Source organism: Bufo gargarizans, chromosome 4, assembly GCF_014858855.1.
Source record: "Bufo gargarizans isolate SCDJY-AF-19 chromosome 4, ASM1485885v1, whole genome shotgun sequence".
Taxonomy (NCBI): domain Eukaryota; kingdom Metazoa; phylum Chordata; class Amphibia; order Anura; family Bufonidae; genus Bufo; species Bufo gargarizans.
This window is the reverse complement of record NC_058083.1, coordinates 22,777,801-22,797,774: the sequence shown is the minus strand read 5'-3', so window position 1 is coordinate 22,797,774 and position 19,974 is coordinate 22,777,801. Positions and strand designations below refer to the sequence as shown.

Here is a 19,974-nt window from a genome sequence, read left to right as displayed (position 1 = left end):
AAAGTTAGAGGTAGGTGGAGAGTCCTTAAAAATGATTTCAGGGATTTAGGTCAAAAGCTTAGGGCAAGGACCTCAAAAGGTAGTATTTTCCAAAATACTCCCTGTACCACGAGCCACACAAGAAAGGCAGCGGGAGATTACGAAGTGGCTCAAGAACTGATGTAGGAAGGAGGGGTTTGGGTTCCTGGAGAACTGGGCCGACTTCTCTATCGGCTACAGGCTCTATCGTAGGGACGGGCTGCACATCAATGGGGAAGGGGCAGCTGTGTTGGGGAGAAAAATGGCTAGAGGAGTGTTTAAACTAGGGACTGGGGGGGAGGGTAATTATGTTATAGGAGGGGAAGATAGTGCAGATAGAGACCGGGGGGCAAGGTAGTGAGACTGGGGGAGGAATGGAAGGAGGGACTAGAACAGTTCAGAAGGAAAGTTGTAGGGTAAAAAATATACATAAACCTCTTAATTGTATGTATACTAATGCCAGAAGCCTGACTAATAAAACTGGGGAGCTGGAATTAGTGATGTGTGAGGAGGACTATGACATAGTGGGAATAACTGAGACATGGCTGGATGATAGGTATGACTGGGCAGTTAATGTACAGGGGTACAGTCTGTTTAGAAAGGATCGTCAAAACCGGAGAGGGGGAGGGGTCTCCCTTTATGTAAAGTCCTGTCTAAAGCCCACACTCCGTGAAGATATAAGTGACATGAACATGTGGAGTCACTGTGGGTAGAGATACATGGCGCGAAAAACAATAATAAATTACTAATAGGAGTTTACTATAAACCACCTAATATACCAGAGTCCACAGAAAATCTACTACTAAACGAGATTGACGAGGCGGCAAATCATAATGAGGTGGTTATTATGGGGGACTTCAACTACCCAGATATAGACTGGGAAACTGAAACTTGTATATCTCATAAAGGAAACAGGTTCTTGGCAATAACCAAAGACAATTACCTCTCCCAACTGGTTCAGGACCCGACTAGAGAGACGGCCATACTGGACTTAGTATTAACCAATAGGCCTAACAGAACAACAGACATGCAGGTTTGGGGACACCTGGGAAATAGTGACCATAAAGTAATAACCTTCCAATTATCATTCAAAAGAGCGTTTCTACAGGGAGGAACAAAAATACCCAACTTCAAAAAAGCTAAATTTTGCCAACCAAGAGAGGCCAGAGGCCTAACTAACTGGGACAAAGTCCTTAAAAATAAAAATACAGCCACAAAATGGAATATCTTTAAAAGCATCATAAATCTCATTGTGAGAGGTACATACCGTATGGGAATAAAAGGTTAAGGAACAAAAAAAAAAAAAACTATGTGGATAAATAGAACTGTAAAGAAAGCAATAAATGACAAAAAGAAAGCATATAAATCACTAAAACAGGAGGGTAGCACAGAAGCACTGAAAAACTATAAGGAAAAAAATAAAACATGTAAAAAACAAATAAAAGCTGCCAAACTAGAGCCTGAGAGATTAATTGCCAAACAGAGCAAAACTAACCCTAAAATGTTCTTCAATAATATAAATGTTAAAAAGTATAAATCTGTAGGTGTCGGCCCTTTAAAGAGTAATGAGGGGGGAGTCGTAGAGAGCAACGAGGATAAAGCAAAGCTGAGGAATATAAACTGTCAGATGAAATGCTGAAAGTTAAAATAAATTTCCCATTAAAAGTGTCCTGTCTGACCCAGGAAGAAGTACAACAGAGAATTAAAAAGATTAAAATAGACAAATCGCCAGGACCATATGGCATACATCGCCGTATCCTAAGGGAATTAAGTAATGTCATAGCCAGACCCTTATTTCTGATATTTGCGGACTCTATACTGACAGGGAGTGTTCCACAGGATTGGCGCATGGCATATGTGGTGCCAATATAAAGGGTCCAAAAACAGAGCCTGGAAACTATAGGCCGGTAAGTTTAACATCTGTTGTGGGTAAACTGTTTAAATGTTTTCTAAGAGATGCTATCTTAGAGCATCTCAACGGAAAAAAAGCAAATAACGCCATATCAGCATGGCTTCATGAGGGATCGGTCATGTCAGACTAATTTAATCAGTTTCTATGAGGAGGTAAGTTCTAGACTTCACAGTGGCGAATCAATGGATGTCGTATATCTGGACTTCTCCAAAGCATTTGACACTGTACCACATAAAGGGTTAGTATATAAAATGAGAATGCTCGGACTGGGAGAAAACATCTGTATGTGGGTAAGTAACTGGCTGAGTGATAGAAAACAGGGTGGTTATTAACGGTACACACTCAGATTGGGTTACTGTCACTAGTGGGGTACCTCAGGGGTCAGTATTGGGCCCTATTCTCTTCAATATATTTATTAATGATCTTGTAGAAGGCTTGAATAGTAAAGTATCAATTTTCGCAGATGACACTAAACTGTGTAAAGTAATTTACACTGAAGAGGACAGTATACTACTACATAGCGATCTGGATAGATTGGAGGCTTGAGCAGATAAGTGGCAGATGAGATTGAACACTGAGAAATGTAAGGTTATGCACATGGGAAGGAATAATGCAAGTCACCCGTACATACTAAATGTTAAAACACTTGGTAACATTGACATGGAAAAGGATCTAGGAATTTTAATAAACAGCAAACTAAGCTGCAAAAATCTGTGTCAGGCAGCTGCTGCCAAGGCCAATAAGATAATGGGTTGCATCAAAAGGGGCATAAATGCCCGTAATGAGAACATAGTCCTACCACTTTACAAATCACTAGTCAGACCACACATGGAGTACTGTGTACAGTTCTGGGCTTCTGTAAACAAGGCAGACATAGCAGAGCTGGAGAGGGCCCAGAGGAGGGCAACTAAAGTAATAACTGGAATGAGGCAACTACAGTACCCTGAAAGATTATCAAAATTAGGGTTATTCACTTTAGAAAAAAGACGACTGAGGGGAGATCTAATTACTATGTATAAATATATCAGGGGTCAGTACAGAGATCTATCCCATCATCTATTTATCCCCAGGACTGTGACGAGGGGACAACCTCTGCGTCTGGAGGAAAGAAGGTTTGTACACAAACATAGAAGAGGATTCTTTACGGTAAGAGCAGTGAGACTATGGAACTCTCTGCATGAGGAGGTGGTGATGGTGAGTACAATAAAGGAATTCAAGAGGGGCCTGGATGTATTTCTGGAGTGTAATAATATTACAGGCTATAGCTACTAGAGAGGGGTCGTTGATCCAGGGAGTTATTCTGATTGCCTGATTGGAGTCGGGAAGGAATTTTTTATTCCCCTAAGGTGGGGAAAATTAGCTTCTACCTCACAGGTTTTTTATTTTTTGCCTTCCTCTGGATCAACTTGCAGGATGACAGGCCGAACTGGATGGACAAATGTATTTTTTCGGCCTTATGTACTATGTTACTATGTATTGCTCCAGTGCACCAAAACAATAAATGAATACTGCAAATGGTTTTGATTAAAATATCCTACCATTGTGCGAGTTTCAATGCAGATCTGCATGTTATTCTTTTCCTTCTGCATTACCCACTTGATAAAGTAATGGCAGCAGAGGAGCGGATGAAAAATAATAACACATGAATGCAGGATCAGACTACACACAGGGGCTACTTGTAGTCTGTAACCATGGAGACACATAGCCTTCATGAAAATGTTTTAATCCTATGTGTTGGGTAAGTTTTACATGAGCACAAACATGGGTTGCAAAGTGTACTTGAACGTTTTATAGAAATGTTAAATTTAACAACATCTTCAGTCTGAAATGGAGAACAGTAACGGCGCGGTGTGGGTAGTAAACTCCACACCGAACATAGGAGGGAAGGGAAAGGGTACTAGGCCTGGAAACTAGGGAAAGGGGAAAGGTCACACCTAGTGAATCCCTAGACTGAGCCCTGACTACTATCATTATGAACAGACCTTGATGGATGGGATGTTCATACGCCGGAACGTAGAGCCTTATCTGACCCTAAAGACCCCTGGAGATAGTGTCAGGACAAAAGGTGATCTGTTACTTCACAGCTGAAGGAACAGGAGACTTCCTCATGCCTGATACCGAAAGAAAGGGGAATACAGCAAACTAGAAAATAGGAAAAGACACTTAACTCCGAAGTACGCGGACGAGCAGGAACTCAGTAGAGAACCAAACACCAGCACTTCCAAAACCAGAAAGTAGCTATCAACCGCATAGCATGATGGGTGAGACCAGACTAAATAGAGGAGTTGGAATGACCACTTAAGCTACACCTGAGACAAGAGGTGTGGTCATAACCAGCAACAACACAGAAACAAGTGAAACCAAAGAGGCTGTCAAATCACATCACGTGCAGCCAGTCTCTTAGATCTTTTGACTCTTGTCACAGGAGAGACCGTGACAGTATGGCGTGATAAAGTCTTGGCTGTCAGCACAGTGCCAATATAACTTTTAGAAGAACTGCAAAGTCATGCAAGACAGACTATTGGCAAAAAGACATCCTCCCAAAAAACAAAATCTTTTGAACAGGTTTGTCATAAAGTCCATCCCTAGCAATAAGACTACACCTCAGACTGTGGGAATTCTGTGTTACATTTTTCTGTGTTGTCCGACACATCCATGTATTGCAGAAGTACCCTTCCCACTAGAACATACAGCAATATTCACACCGACCAACCAAAATTATAAATAAAAAACACTAAATTCTAGAGCCATGAACCAGAAGAGGAGCAACAGAGGAATGGGGTATTTAAATGGCATAAAGCCTTAAACATAGCAAAGCCACTTTGGGTGCAATTGGTGGCACTCTATATGGTGATGGAATTGCCACCTGAAGTTACAAAAGCACCACAACAGCAGTGTGTTGGGATGCAGGGAAGGGGGTTGAAAAAAATGTATTAATAAATTTCCCAGCAAATGATGCCCCCCACACCCAACAAGATGTTGCCCTAGGGACTAGACCTACAGTCCCAACTGGTAAATACAGCCATCGTATGGACACAGCCTTAAGTCATTATTTGCCAGCCATATAGAATAATTAATAACTTCACTATGGACATCAATCCACATATTTCAAGCCATGATTTATAATTTTTTCCACATATTTTCACAATAAAAATTATTTTAACAGAACTCGAAATTCAAAAGTAATGAAAATGACAACTAAATAACAAAAATTTAAGTGTTTAAGTCAACTAAGGTTTGGAGCTGTATAAAAATACTAGTCGAGCTACTGCCCCAGGATACTGAGAAGGGATCTAGAAGTGTCATTTTCACACAAAAAATGTGTGTATAAACAGGTTAAAAACTAAATTCTGCTTATTTCAGGAAAAAAAAAAATTATAATGTACGACAGCTAATGTGGTCAATAACAGAAAAATGAATCAGATGCTGGTACCTGGAATTTATATATTTTGTGGAATTGGAGCAGGAAACCGCGCAGATTTCTCTGCCCCCGCCAATAAAATGGACATATCTTGCTTAAGTTTTCTCATAATAAAGCTTTCTCTCTCAATTAACACCTAATTAAGCTCCACTATTTTCATCATTAATGTGTAATAATTTGTGTTCACTTGCTATAATTCCATCACTTTACTCCATACTTGTAAAAACACCCAATACAGCAGGCAGCCTAAAAGAAAATATATTAAAAAAATCATAAATATTAATATTACTGATATAAAACTGGGACCAGGTTAGCCACTGTGTAGAAGCAGGACACGGATCGTATCAGCTCAACCAAATATCATTCCAGTGACCATGACAAATACGTTCGTGTTCAAAGGAGACAGAGAGAGTACAAGCAAGGTCGCTGCATCTGATAGCGGTTCAGAATTCTGCTTCCCGGACCATGCCATTACCAACTGGGCGACTCCAGTCCCTGACATTTGCCTACATGTATAATGCATTAACACATTTCGCTAGTGCAAAGCACCGTTCTAGAATCTCCATAAAGAAATGCAGGTTTGATTTTCTCTTTGACAAAGGAGGACAAACGAAAAATCAATTGCTATCAACACCCTGTCATGAGCAATTACATCAAACAGAAAAGGAGGCCTCAAAAGACTGAAAGCGGCTGCTTTTTCTAGAAATACATTTTTTGGATTTTTTTTCAGAACAATAATAATATTGTAGGAGTGAAAAGGAGTAAAATGCTGGGAGGTAAGTGTTGTGGAAGATGGGATATTTAGGGAACACGCACACAGCAGTGAAGAAAATGGCCATTAAAAAAGATACACTGTCAGTTTTTGTTTATAGCAGATTTTGCATCAATGTGTGCGATCATTTTCTGGGCGATTATCCATTTTTAATGGCTGTTTATCATTTTTGCTTAAACAGCCATTAAAAAATGATGGTTCATTGTTTGTTTGTTTTTTAAATCAAACCCTGAAGAACCCCCAGTATATATAATGCCCCCTGTGTAGTGCACCAGTATAAATTATGCTCCCCTTTGTGCCCCCACAGGCACTTGCAGGGACACATGTTCATCACTGGGATGCCACAGGACCTGCACCCCCAATGTGGAAGTGTCAGGTCCTGATGCCACCAGTGAGGAGCTAATGTCCACGCACATTCAAGTGGATGATATACTTGTATATATGTGTGTGTGTGTATATATTTATTTTATTTTTTTACTTCAAAACCCCCCTCTCGGGAGGCCTTTATTAACATAGTGTACCCATTTTTAACAGCCTTTAGACAGGTGCTCTCTTGTCTAAACGGCTGTAGAAAATAGGCCCATTTCAGATATTCCATAAAAATTTTCAAGGTATGTCGTCTTCCGTTCAATTCCCAATGTATATTACGATCGCCTTTGAAAGAACCACCCTCTAGAAGACCATTATTTAATCCAATTTTGTGTGGTTGTCTCAAAGAGTTTTCAGTATAGTTGCAATGCTTTCCAATCATGGTACTAACAACAAAGAAACTATCAAAGGATGTTCTTCATCACCATTGACATGATTGCTGTATTATAATGAAAGACATCTAAGGCATGATCCTACCAGCCCAACCGCTCTGCTGGGGAATCTGAACTCGTTCACGCATGCAGTAGCTTCCGGCCATACACACCAAGATTTTGTGCAAACAATGAGCAAACAAGGACAAGTCTCTATAGATATCTTTTTTATTTTAAACCTTATGGCTGAAGTATTTTTTGGAATTTACAATGAAAACTTATTTCAGCTACAGTATCTCTACGGCAGTGATGGTGAACCTTTTAGAGACCGAGTGCCCAAACTGCAACCCTACAACCCACTAATTTATCGCAAAGTGCCAACACGGCAATATACCCTGAATACTACAGTCCAGTATAGTATATCTTCCATCTGCTTTATCATTTAGCTATTATCGCCTGCCTACATTCAGTGCGCTGCCTGTGCTGTTCATAGTGCGCCTGCGCTGATGACTGGCAGAAAAAGTCTAAAACATATTGGTACACCTTAGACTTTTTCCTGGGCTCAGATGCCCACAGAGAGGGCTCTGAGTGCCACCTCTGGGTTCGCCACCACTGCTCTATAGGATATCTAAAAATATTTTCATAGTCTAATTGAGTGAATATACTGTAAGTCTGTTCCTAACCATAGTCGGCCAAACCGTCCGAGAACGGTGGGTTCAGTGGACAGTCCAATGTGTGTGGGGAGCTCCAAACTCTCCCGACAGATGATATTAGGGGAGGGCACTACAAGGGTTAATTTCACTTTCTAAACCTGTGCTCAACTCTTTGACTAATTGGCTAACCAGCTCTCCTCTATTTTCTGGGCTGTTTTTTCCACCCTGAGCAATAGGTCCTTCTAGCTTGCTAGATCAAGTGAAAGAGGTATAACCTGATTGTCTGCCCGTCTACCAGCTGCTGCCATCTGACTTGACCCGTGCCTGTCCTGACTCTGAGCCACTTGCCCTAAACTTTTGACTGATTCCCGGATTCACACAAACTCTGTCAGCCTGACCCCAGCCTGTCACTGCCCAATATTGGCTGATCTCTTGGTGCTTCGCTCCTGTGTTTCTGACCCCCATAGATAAGCAGCCAACCAGTTCGGTTGGTTGGCAGAATGGATCCATATCCACTATCCATAACACAATGCTGTTTAGAAGAGAAAAGATGGCCCTTAACTAGTGTAGTCTTAAGTTTATGTTGTAGGCCTAGGCCCAAGAGAGGGGAGTCTATTTAGTTTATGGACCTTGTCTGATGAGGTTACCATGCCAGGGGACACGGCCCAAACAACTTGCAAAAAAATGTGCAGAGAACCTGAGATTTATAGGAATAGTAAATATAGATGTCATACAATTTGAAATAATCCAATATCTTAGAGCTCACGGGGCGCTGCGGTCAGCGTACACTGGCACCTGCACATCCTCTTCACTTTGTTAGGATGGGCTGCCCTTTTTTTTTCAGCTAGTATTATTCAAAGCACGTGGCAGGGGAACCTATTCAGGTTTTGTAACTGGGTCCCTGAGCTTTAAGTTACGTCTCTGCCCACTGCTTTGTGGGTCAATTACAGACACACATCTAACCAACTAAGATGGAAGCAGCACTCCAACGTATGTGTAGAAGAACTGAGCAGATGCGTCTGGAATATAGCAGCTCAGTTCTTCTACACATGCATTGGAGTGCCGTCTCCATCTTCTTAGGTTTGGATTATCCGTTGCTGTAGGGATTTCGGACGTACCCCCGTCGAGGCGCTCACCCACCCACTAGTATTATTGCTGAGCTGCTGGATTGTTTTGTCCTAATCAGTTTTCTTTAAAAGGCTATGGACACCTTTGGGGCATTTTTTTTATTTTTTATAATGATTGCATTTTACTCATTTCGGGCTAAATTCAATTTTATTTCTATTGGCCTTTATTAAAAATATTCAGCCATTTTTGAGATACAATGGTTAAAAAAAAAATGAATCTACAGTATTTGCACTGTGTCGCTTTCCAGTCCGGTCAGCTGACGGCTCATGTAGAGCTCTTATCTCTGATCTCCTGACCCCATAAACACTCATTATAGCTAAACTCTTATCAAACTGTTAAAACTGCTAAGACTATGCATTAGGTGAAACGATCTAGCAGGCGATTGTCGGGAAGGAAGTGTTCCTTCCCGACAAACACCTGCTCGCTAGTGGAGGAGACCGCTGCTATTACATGCAGTGATCTCCTCCACAGCATAGGAAGGAGCAATTGTGATGCTATCGTTCGTCCCCATACTGACTAGTTGTTTGCCGGCAGCAAATCATGATCAGACAGCACAACTGCTGCCGGCAAACAATGATTTTTAAGCATTCATAAAAATCGGGATTGCCCGATGAACGAGCTCGTTCATCGGGTAATTGGCGGCAGTATTACACTGCCAGGTCATTGCTAATGAGCGTTCCTATGAAGAGGTATAATACAGGCTTTAAATGAGTGTTTATGAGGTCAGGAGATCAGAGATAAGGCTTCACAGGCCTGAGAAGTGATACTCTGCAACTAGACTGATTTTTTTATAAGGTCCAATAATAATAAAACAATTTAAAAAAAGACCAATTGAAAAAAAATACTTTTAGCCTTCGGATACGCATCGTTACCACCAGTGCTTCATACAGAGAAATCACAATCTAGTGTAAGCATCAAGAATATCTGCTAGAAGATTAAAAAACTGACACACTATTTAACTAAAGATTCCTTTCGAGGTTTTGACCCTATCCGAAACAAATGATATCACTGGTAAAGCACAAATAACGGACATCCTGCGTATTAAAACTTAGCGGTACAATAAAACTTTCCAAGTCTAAACTGCGAACTTGCGGCACTCAGCTGAACGCTGGGAAATATTCCATTAAAACTTCTGAATGCCTCGATACACTGTAAAAAAACAAAAGGGAGCGTCTGCGCAGGGCGGGTCAGAGAGACACCGTGAAGTGATTAAATTACAGAGAATGTCTGCAAGACTTCTCCATGAGACAAACTCATTTTGGAAAGACTGTGACACCATTAGGTCAATACACACACAACTGTTCTTAGCGGAATGGATTGGGCTAATGCGCTTTTAGGGTCCATTCACACGTCCGTAAGTGTTCTGCGCAGCCGCAAAACACGGACACTGGCAATGTGCATTCCGCAATTTGCGGACCGCACATCGCCGGCACTATAATAGAAAATGCCTAATAGGACATGTTCTATTTTTTTTGCGGAAACAGAAGCACAGATGCGGAAGTGCGGATGCGGATCCGCAAATGCGGATGCGGACAGCACGTTCCAGCCCCATTGAAAATGAATGGGTCTGCACCCGTTCCGCAAAATTGGCACGGGCCCCGGCAATATAAATGCCTATTCTTGTCCGCAAAGCGCAGACAAAAATAGGACATGTTATATTTTTTAGCGGGGCCACGGAACGGAGCAACGGATGCGGACAGCACACGGAGTGCTGTCCGCATCTTTTTTGCGGCCCCATTGAAGTGAATGGGTCCGCATCGGCTCGGATGCGGACCCAAACAACGGCCGCGTGCATGAGGCCTTAGGTTCATGGCACAGGGAAGGATGTATTAATGTGATACAAACACAGTGGATCTGATGCCTCACTACTCGATGTTGGCCCATCTCAGTCTCCTGCTGGAAGTCTCCACTTTCCTCTGATGAAACCTGTGAGTGTCACACAGCTATGGTCAGGCTTAAAGGGGTTGTTCAACTTTGTGGATGTTTTCTACAGACCCCGCTGCGTGACTGGACCTGCGGTGGTAATCATAGGCCACGTTCACAGCTCCATTTGAAGATCCGGCAGGCTGTTCCGGACTCCGAGCAGATTGCCGGATCCTCTACTTCACCGCCATATCCCCTATGACTGCAATGGAGTCCAGCAGTAATTGGGCTGATTTCAGGCATAAATACAGAGCTTTGGACGGACAAAAACAGTTGCACGCAACAGCCGGCATTTGCCCCAGATCAGGCTGCTGGATCTCTGAAACGGAGATGTGAACGCAGTCTTAGGCTACTTTCACACTGGCGTTTTGGCTTTCCGTTTGCGAGATCCGTCATGGGCTCTCACAAGGTCCAAAACGGATCAGTTCAGCCCCAATGCATTCTGAATGGAAAAGGATCCCCTCAGAATGCATCAGTTCGCCTCCGATCTGTCTCCATTCTGCTCTGGAGGCCGACGCCAAAACCCTGCCTGCAGCGTTTTGCTGTCCGCCTGACAAAGCGAAGCCAAACGGATCCGTCCTGACACACAATGTAAGTCAATGGGGACGGATCCGTTTTCTCTGACACAATATGGCACAATAGAAAACGGATCCGTCCCCCATCGACTTTCAATGGTGTTCAAGACAGATCCGTCATGGCTTTAGAAGACATAATACAACCAGATCCGTTCATGACGTAGCCTTACCTGATCTCCGCCGCCAGGTTCCACCACTGCTGTCCATGGTGTCCTTGTGTCAACATCCAGTCACGTAATCGCTGCAGCCAATGACTGGGTCACGGTACACATGTGTCACAGTTTCATCCAGTCATTGGATGCAGTGGTCAAGTGCCGCCCCCCCCCCCCCCCCTGTTGAACCTTTTGTTGACGCAGGGGGTCCTGGGACCTGTAGAGCTCTGAAGGGCAGCAATGGAGCCGGAACCCAGCGGTGAGGACCAGGTAAGTACGAGTACCAATGTAGATCTGGCCACGCTGTAGGGTCTGTATAACTCTGGGAAGTGGCGAGTGGACTTTTGGTACTTGGTTGTCATCTGATCATTCCTTGACTCTGCACAAAAGATAAAGCTATACAATGTGAGCAATTCGCTACTACAGGTGGGAGCACATTCATCCTGCATCAGACCCTGAAAGACAAGAGTAAGATAACAAGGTGGCAAATCAAATGACTCATTGACCATCTAACACATGGCTCTGGGTCCACCGGAGAAGCGGCAGCTTCGTGGTGGCGTCCTGCTCTAGAAGTCTAGCTTTCCACAACACTCTCTTGTATATTCCTTACGAAGGGGGTGCCCAGGATCAGAAAAACATGGCTGCTTTCTTCCAAAAACATACACTGTTCCCTGCGATGGTGACGAGCCGTAATACCAGACACAACCTGTGAGCAGAAGTGCTGCTTACATGCAACCATGTCTTTCAAATTGTGGACAAGTCCTTTAAGTGGTTAACATAAGAAAGGAAAATCACACATCATATAGGACATGACAACCTCTTTCTAACAAAGCTAGAACCAGCCCTGCACCTCACATGGATCCAGAGATCTCCCCACTCATTGCTCCAATTGTTCTGCTAGATTTTCTTCATGCTGGCAGATCAGGGGCGTGTCCTTTCTGCTGCAGCTCAGGGGCGTGTCCTTTCTGCTGCAGCTCAGGGGCGCGTCCTTTCTGCTGCAGCTCAGGGGCGCGTCCTTTCTGCTGCAGCTCAGGGGCGCGCCCTTTCTGCTAAAGCTCAGGGGCGCGCCCTTTCTGCTAAAGCTCAGGGGCGTGCCCTTTCTGCTAAAGCTCAGGGGCGTGCCCTTTCTGCTAAAGCTCAGGGGCGTGCCCTTTCTGCTAAAGCTCAGGGGCGTGCCCTTTCTGCTAAAGCTCAGGGGCATGCCCTTTCTGCTGTAGCTCTCTTCCTATTACAACTCAGGGTGTGTCCTTTATGCTGCAGTTCTTTCCCCATCACATCTCAGGGGGCATGAACTTTCTGCTGCAGCTCGCGCCCTGTAATTGTCACAGCTTCTAACAGTACGCACAGCTTGTGGCAGTTAAAGGATGGAACTGGGCAAGTGCGACCCCCTCAGTAGGTGGGCAGTCATATTAATATATAAATTTAACACCAGGGGGCGTCATGAAGTAAAGAAAATACATCCCAACTGGAGCCTTTTTGTAACAGGTAGTAAATTATAAAAGTAACTTGTTTTTCATGCAACTGACACAGCGTCTTATGTGGGGATCTTAAGGGGAGATGCGACTAAGTCCTCGACCACCAGGTGGCCAGGAAACTGAAGCGGGTCAGTGTTCTGCTGTTCCTGTAGCTTCCATTGCGGCGCATAGGAGCTATGGAAACAGCGTAACACAGCAGGCTATGTCGTTTCCCAGAGGCCTGGTTGTCTGCACATAGAAATGGTGAGATGAGACAACCCCTTTAAGAATTTTACCTCCAATTTACATCATGTACCTTTCTAGCAGACTGGACCTTAAAAAAAATTGTGGTTGTGCTTCTTTAGCATTTCAAAACCTTGGGCTTTGTTCGCACTGCAGGTCATCCTCTGACTTCTGCCACAGATCTGCCCACGTATTTACCGCCACTTAGTTGGCCTAATCAGTGAGTGTATCCGCTAAGGTTTCAACTGACATTTTTACTGAGCAATTATCAGGAAATCTGACTGATGTGTAAACAGGTCAAAAGTTTTTGCCCATCTCTGGACAAGTAGACTTCTTTAGAGAAGACCTCGACCAGGGGTGTAGCTGTAGGGGGTGCAGAGCTAGAAGCCACTACCGGGCCCAGGAGCCTGAGGGGGCCCAAAGACCCTTGTGCCGCAGAAGTAGACACCGGTATTATAGATAGTGCATCCTGGTCACGTTACATCTCTGGCTCAGGGAAGGGGTTAGGTCAAGAATTTGCCATGTGGAGGGGGGCGCCGTTTCAATTTTTGCCTCGGGCAGCACAAAGGCTATGTGCTTCTTTGGCCCTGGCCACAAAGCACTGAAGGAAGGGGGCCCTAAGCTGAACTCTTGCACCAGGGCCCATGAGCCTTTAGCTACGGTCCCCTGGCTTCGACTAATGAAACCCAATGATGCTCAGTAGTGAAGGTGACATCAGGACAGTCCGCTAGTAAATGACAGAACCCCTAGTGGAAACTAATGAGCAGCCAGACAGAGGATCACGGGGTAAATTTTATGAAGACAATAAAAATACCATAAATCACATAAAAACAGCACGCTAACCATACCTTGCCAGATCCATACAGTCATCGGTGAGGGTGGCGGACGAGTTAAAGTATTCTCTGCTGGCAGCCAGCACCAGCTCCGCGCTCTTCCCGTAGCTGACCCTGTACTGCGGCTTGCCTTTGGAGTTGATGCTAACGGGAAGGTCTACAGAGGTTGAGTTACAATGCATCATGTGCCCGGCCAGCTTGATGTTCTCATGACGGCCCGAACATAGCAAACTCTCAGCAAAGATCTGAAATAAATAAAGCAATGGTTGTCAATGGAGTCCCAAATATTATCGACAACATGAAAGCACCCATGTATCTTTAGATGCCATGCGTGGGCAAGGATACTCACTTCCATGGGCTTTACCTCCAGCTGCTCCTATATTATTAAACTAGGAGGCGTTGGGTTATTTCGGCACAGCCCGTGCCATGGTAGTGATTACAGACGGTTATGGCCTACCCCTTCTCTCCTGGTTAGGACCCGCATTTAGAAGACCTTTACCAGATAGTTAGTCTATGATGCCTTCTAACCATAGTTCACTGGGTCACACTACAATAGCAGCAATTACAGGGACGGATCCAGCGGGCAGTATTCACATTACAAACCGAACATCATGGGAGCAGTCTTGGCGCGTTTAGACCACACAACTGTCTTAATCATAGACTGACAAGCATCGGGAGACTCTGCATTAATAAGGGAGGGTCGCACCCAAAAAAAATTCAGCAAAAGGCTTATTTACACACGGGTGATAATAATTTAATCACCTACTGGATGTCCTCTTAAAAAGCGCCATATAGAAAAACATTAAAGGGCTTTTCGGACAATTTAATACTGCTGACCCGGGACCCCCGCCGATCAGCTGTGAGCACCACGGCCTTCTCCAGGCTCACCAAGCACAGCGCCGTACATTGTATAGTGGCTGTGCTTTGTATCGCAGCTCAGCCCCATTCACTTCAATGAGGCCGAGCTGGGCCTAGGCCACGTGTGAAGCCTGGGGTGCTACTGCGAGTGCCAGTTCCTTCAAAATACGCTGATTGGCGGGGGTTCCAGGTGTCGGCAAGAGGACAGGTCACCGGTATTAAAATCTCAGAAAAACGCCTTTAAAATATTAACCGATTATGAAAAATGATAGGACATGTGTGATATAAAGATATGTGTATAACGTAATATAAGAATACAGAGTGGGATCGGTATACCCCTCTTAGTAATGTGTCAACAGATCTTTACGATAATTACGTTCTATAGATATACAAGAACTCAAGGTCAATATCCAAACGCCTCTCGATCCAACAGACGGCGCTTCAAATCATCGCCCCTATTAGAGGGCTTAAACATTTAGATACCAGAAATACGGAGGGACGCAAAATTTCTCCCATGACAATCCTGAAGGTGCCTGGAAGCACCTGAGATGCTTCAGTCATCCTTTCTGGATATATCACTAATATGTTCAAGTGCCCAAACCTCATGCTCACCAATGTATTTTCTTTCCGTGCCCGTTCCGTTCTTTTACGGACCGTATATAGAACCATTCATTTCAATGGGTCCGCAAAAAAACAAAACAAAACCAGAAGACACCCTGTGTGCCTTCCGCTTCCGTATGTCCGTTGAGTACATAAATAGAACATGTCCTTTTATTGTCCGCATTATGGACAAGGTGAGGACTGTTCTATTTGGGGCTTGCTGTTCAGTTCCGCAAAATACGGAATGCACATGGACGTCATCCGCATTTTTTGCGGACCGCAAAATACATACAGTCGTTTGCGTGAGGGCTTACTGTAATCCTTGACGCGATACAACATACTGTGTGCGGAATCTGAAAAAACTCTCAATAGTTTGGCAAATAAACTCTGCATGGATGTAATCTGCACGGTGTAACCATGTCCTGCTTCTCCGCGCTGACTGCGATGTGCTGGCCTATAGTGGGAGCCCTCCTATAAACGCACAATGCATGGATCTCCAAACTTACCCCTGAAAAATATATAATTTACTTCTAACTATTAGAAATAATGCAGCTTCAAGTTTTTATCCCATAATTGCTATAAAAAATGAAAATGATATATTGTATAGTACATGACAATCGACAAGCTTCAGTTCTGCTATATTAATTTCATAGGATATACGGTTATGGTGGCTCACTTCTAGTAGTAGAATCGCTGCGGTGCTCAGTCCGATAAAGCTAACCCAAAGCTTCGGAGGTAGGTTTTACTTTACTATATTAATTTCAAGCTGGCAGCTCAGGGTGCATGTCATGTCTGCTGCAGCTGCTAGCATGGTAGATGGAACTGAGCATGTGCGACCACCTCAGTGAGGTGGACAGAGAAATTAGAAAGAAAAAAAAATACTAGCGGACATTCACCTTTTAAATGGTCACCACTATTGTGCTGCACTGGATCCAACCGCTCCGATCCTAGCTGGGCCTGCAGCGGTCACATGCCGTTTACTGTTCATAAGACTGCTGCAGCCAAACAGTGGCCTCAGTGGTCACGTCCATAATGAGGCCAGTGCTTGGCTGCAGAAGTCATGAGAATGATGAATAGCAAGTGAATGCGGCAAGCCCATGGGGGATCTGAATGGTGGAGACTGGTGGGTATGTTTGTTTGTGTTTTTATATTACTTTTACACAACCCCTTGCTCTCTACTAAATAAAATAAAAAAAATCTTGGAGAACCCCTTTAAAATCAGTCTGACGTTGACAATTATGAAAATTGCAAAACACTTTTTTATTCCCCTTCTTGTTCACCTACCAAACAAATTATGGTGAGGGAATATGGGGGTGATGAACAGAGTAGAAGTCATCAATGGAAAATGGGGGGGAAAGCAAATATGATTGTTTCTTCTGCTGGGCAATGAGGTAGCACTAACGTTGTAGAGAGCAATGGAAATAGATGGAAACTGCGCTTAAATTCATTTTTCATGGCAAGGCATCCACGTCTAAACATGATATTATATTAAAATCATCTCGAGCGAGATGGGACTCTCATTCATTGTATCGGGGACGGGGACATTGATGTATAGGTGCTTCTAGTGGAAACGCTGCTCCTGCTTATATCAAGTGTAGCTGTGGTTTACAAACACATTTGCCCATATCAGATTGAATATGTATGGGGCCGTTCTATCTTGTATAATGTATGATGGATGCTGGTGTCGCGGGACCTCTGGGGTCTGTCCTTGGCGCAAAGCTTTCTGCCCTGTAGCTGCTCTCTTAGCAAACTGATGAGCTCGCCTGGGTTTATAAAGCACAGCATACTAATCGCTTCCAACAGAGGCTTTGCTTCCTTATCCCCAGAATTCTTCACGTTCCCGAGTACAAATCCTTCATAGTTTGCCTTAAGCCAGCCACACACAAAAAATCAATCATATCCTAAATAACATGTGATCATCTATGTACTGATTCTCTTAGGAAAGAAGGAATTTGAATAAAAAATAAATAAAAATCATCTAACGTATTTTTAAAATTTCAATCCCTCAGCGGTTTGACTTGCTCTTTAAGAATACCCAGCCAAGTAGATTTTCACATTAAATAGCATTTCTTAAAGGGATGGTCCAGTTTATAAATCACCATCTTGTAAAAGGTTCCCCTGACAATAATTGAATCATCCTGCTTCAGAAAACGAAGCATTACACAACATCCACTGATATCAATGGACCATCCACGTAAAAGGCTAAACAACTTTTTGTTATTATAACAGATTAGATATTTTTTTCATCCTTGGAGGAACTTTCTTCTGCGCTTGGAGATAATGGATAAAGCTTTATCCTCATTCATCTGAATGTGTCAGTAAACTGATGTTAGGATGAAGAAGGGGAGGCTGAAGATGGACCTATATCATTCACAGGGAGGACATACTGTACTTTATGTGTCTACATCAATTACAGGGGATACAGTAAGGCAGTATAATCTAATCCATACATCATGTATAGGCAAGATGTACTTTGTGTACCTACATCATCTACTAGGGTATACAGTGATAAAGAACCATCTAGGCTTAAATTATTTACAGGTGATACAGAGAGGCAGAACTAACTGTGCCTACATCATTCACAGAGGGATACAGAGAGGCAGAACTAACTGTGCCTACATCATTCAGAGGATACAGAGAGGCAGAACTAACTGTGCCTACATCATTCAGAGGATACAGAGAGGCAGAACTAACTGTGCCTACATCATTCACAGAGGGATACAGAGAGGTAGAACTAACTGTGCCTACATCATTCACAGAGGGATACAGAGAGGCAGAACTAACTGTGCCTACATCATTCAGAGGATACAGAGAGGCAGGACTAACTGTGCCTACATCATTCACAGAGGGATACAGAGAGGTAGAACTAACTGTGCCTACATCATTCACAGAGGGATACAGAGAGGTAGAACTAACTGTGCCTACTTCATTCACAGAGAGATACAGAGAGGCAGAACTAACTGTGCCTACATCATTCACAGAGGGATACAGAGAGGCAGAACTAACTGTGCCTACATCATTCACAGAGGGATACAGAGAGGTAGAACTAACTGTGCCTACATCATTCACAGAGGGATACAGAGAGGTAGAACTAACTGTGCCTACATCATTCACAGAGGGATACAGAGAGGTAGAACTAACTGTGCCTACATCATTCAGAGGATACAGAGAGGCAGAACTAACTGTGCCTACATCATTCACAGAGGGATACAGAGAGGTAGAACTAACTGTGCCTACATTATTCACAGAGTGATACAGAGAGGTAGAACTAACTGTGCCTACATCATTCACAGAGGGATACAGAGAGGTAGAACTAACTGTGCCTACATCATTCACAGAGGGATACAGAGAGGTAGAACTAACTGTGCCTACATCATTCACAGAGAGATACATAGAGGTAGAACAAACTGTGCCTACATCATTCAGAGGATACAGAGAGGCAGAACTAACTGTGCCTACATCATTCAGAGGATACAGAGAGGCAGAACTAACTGTGCCTACATCATTCACAGAGGGATACAGAGAGGTAGAACTAACTGTGCCTACATCATTCAGAGGATACAGAGAGGCAGAACTAACGGTGCCTACATCATTCACAGAGGGATACAGAGAGGCAGAACTAACTGTGCCTACATCATTCAGAGGATACAGAGAGGTAGAACTAACTGTGCCTACATCATTCACAGAGGGATACAGAGAGGTAGAACTAACTGTGCCTACATCATTCACAGAGGGATACAGAGAGGCAGAACTAACTGTGCCTACATCATTCAGAGGATACAGAGAGGTAGAACTAACTGTGCCTACATCATTCAGAGGATACAGAGAGGCAGAACTAACGGTGCCTACATCATTCACAGAGGGATACAGAGAGGCAGAACTAACTGTGCCTACATCATTCAGAGGATACAGAGAGGTAGAACTAACTGTGCCTACATCATTCAGAGGATACAGAGAGGCAGAACTAACGGTGCCTACATCATTCACAGAGGGATACAGAGAGGTAGAACTAACTGTGCCTACATCATTCACAGAGGGATACAGAGAGGTAGAACTAACTGTGCCTACATCATTCACAGAGGGATACAGAGAGGCAGAACTAACTGTGCCTACATCATTCAGAGGATACAGAGAGGTAGAACTAACTGTGCCTACATCATTCACAGAGGGATACAGAGAGGTAGAACTAACTGTGCCTACATCATTCACAGAGGGATACAGAGAGGTAGAACTAACTGTGCCTACATCATTCACAGAGGGATACAGAGAGGTAGAACTAACTTAGCTGACTATAAAGTGCAATACATGAACAAAATAATCTGCATGAAGATCAGTTAGTGTTGGGATTTATTAATATTACAGGAGGAAGTATCATCTGTGTATCGTTATTTTCAGTAAGAAATGGAAAAATAATACTGCCTGTGCCTACAATTTTTATATGGAGAGATAGGTAGGAAGTAGTATCTGCACCTACAAACATTATTTATATGGAGAGACAGGTAGGCAGTACTATCTGAACCTACAATATTTATATGGAGAGACAGGTAGGCAGTACTATCTGCACCTACATTATTTATATGGAGAGATAGGTAGGCAGTACTATCTGAACCTACATTATTTATATAGAGAGATAGGTAGGCAGTACTATCTGCACCTACATTATTTATATGGAGAGACATGTAGGCAGTACTA

At 43.4% G+C, this 19,974-nt stretch overlaps 1 protein-coding gene across 1 annotated transcript in view; it reads right to left on the bottom strand.

Annotated features, from left to right (window-relative positions):
- NBAS (NBAS subunit of NRZ tethering complex) overlaps window positions 1-19,974 on the bottom strand; it is a 678,694-nt gene that overhangs the window by 401,357 nt on the left and 257,363 nt on the right. The window contains 1 exon segment of the mRNA XM_044291127.1: window positions 13,840-14,069. Coding sequence (XP_044147062.1) covers window positions 13,840-14,069 — 230 coding nt within the window.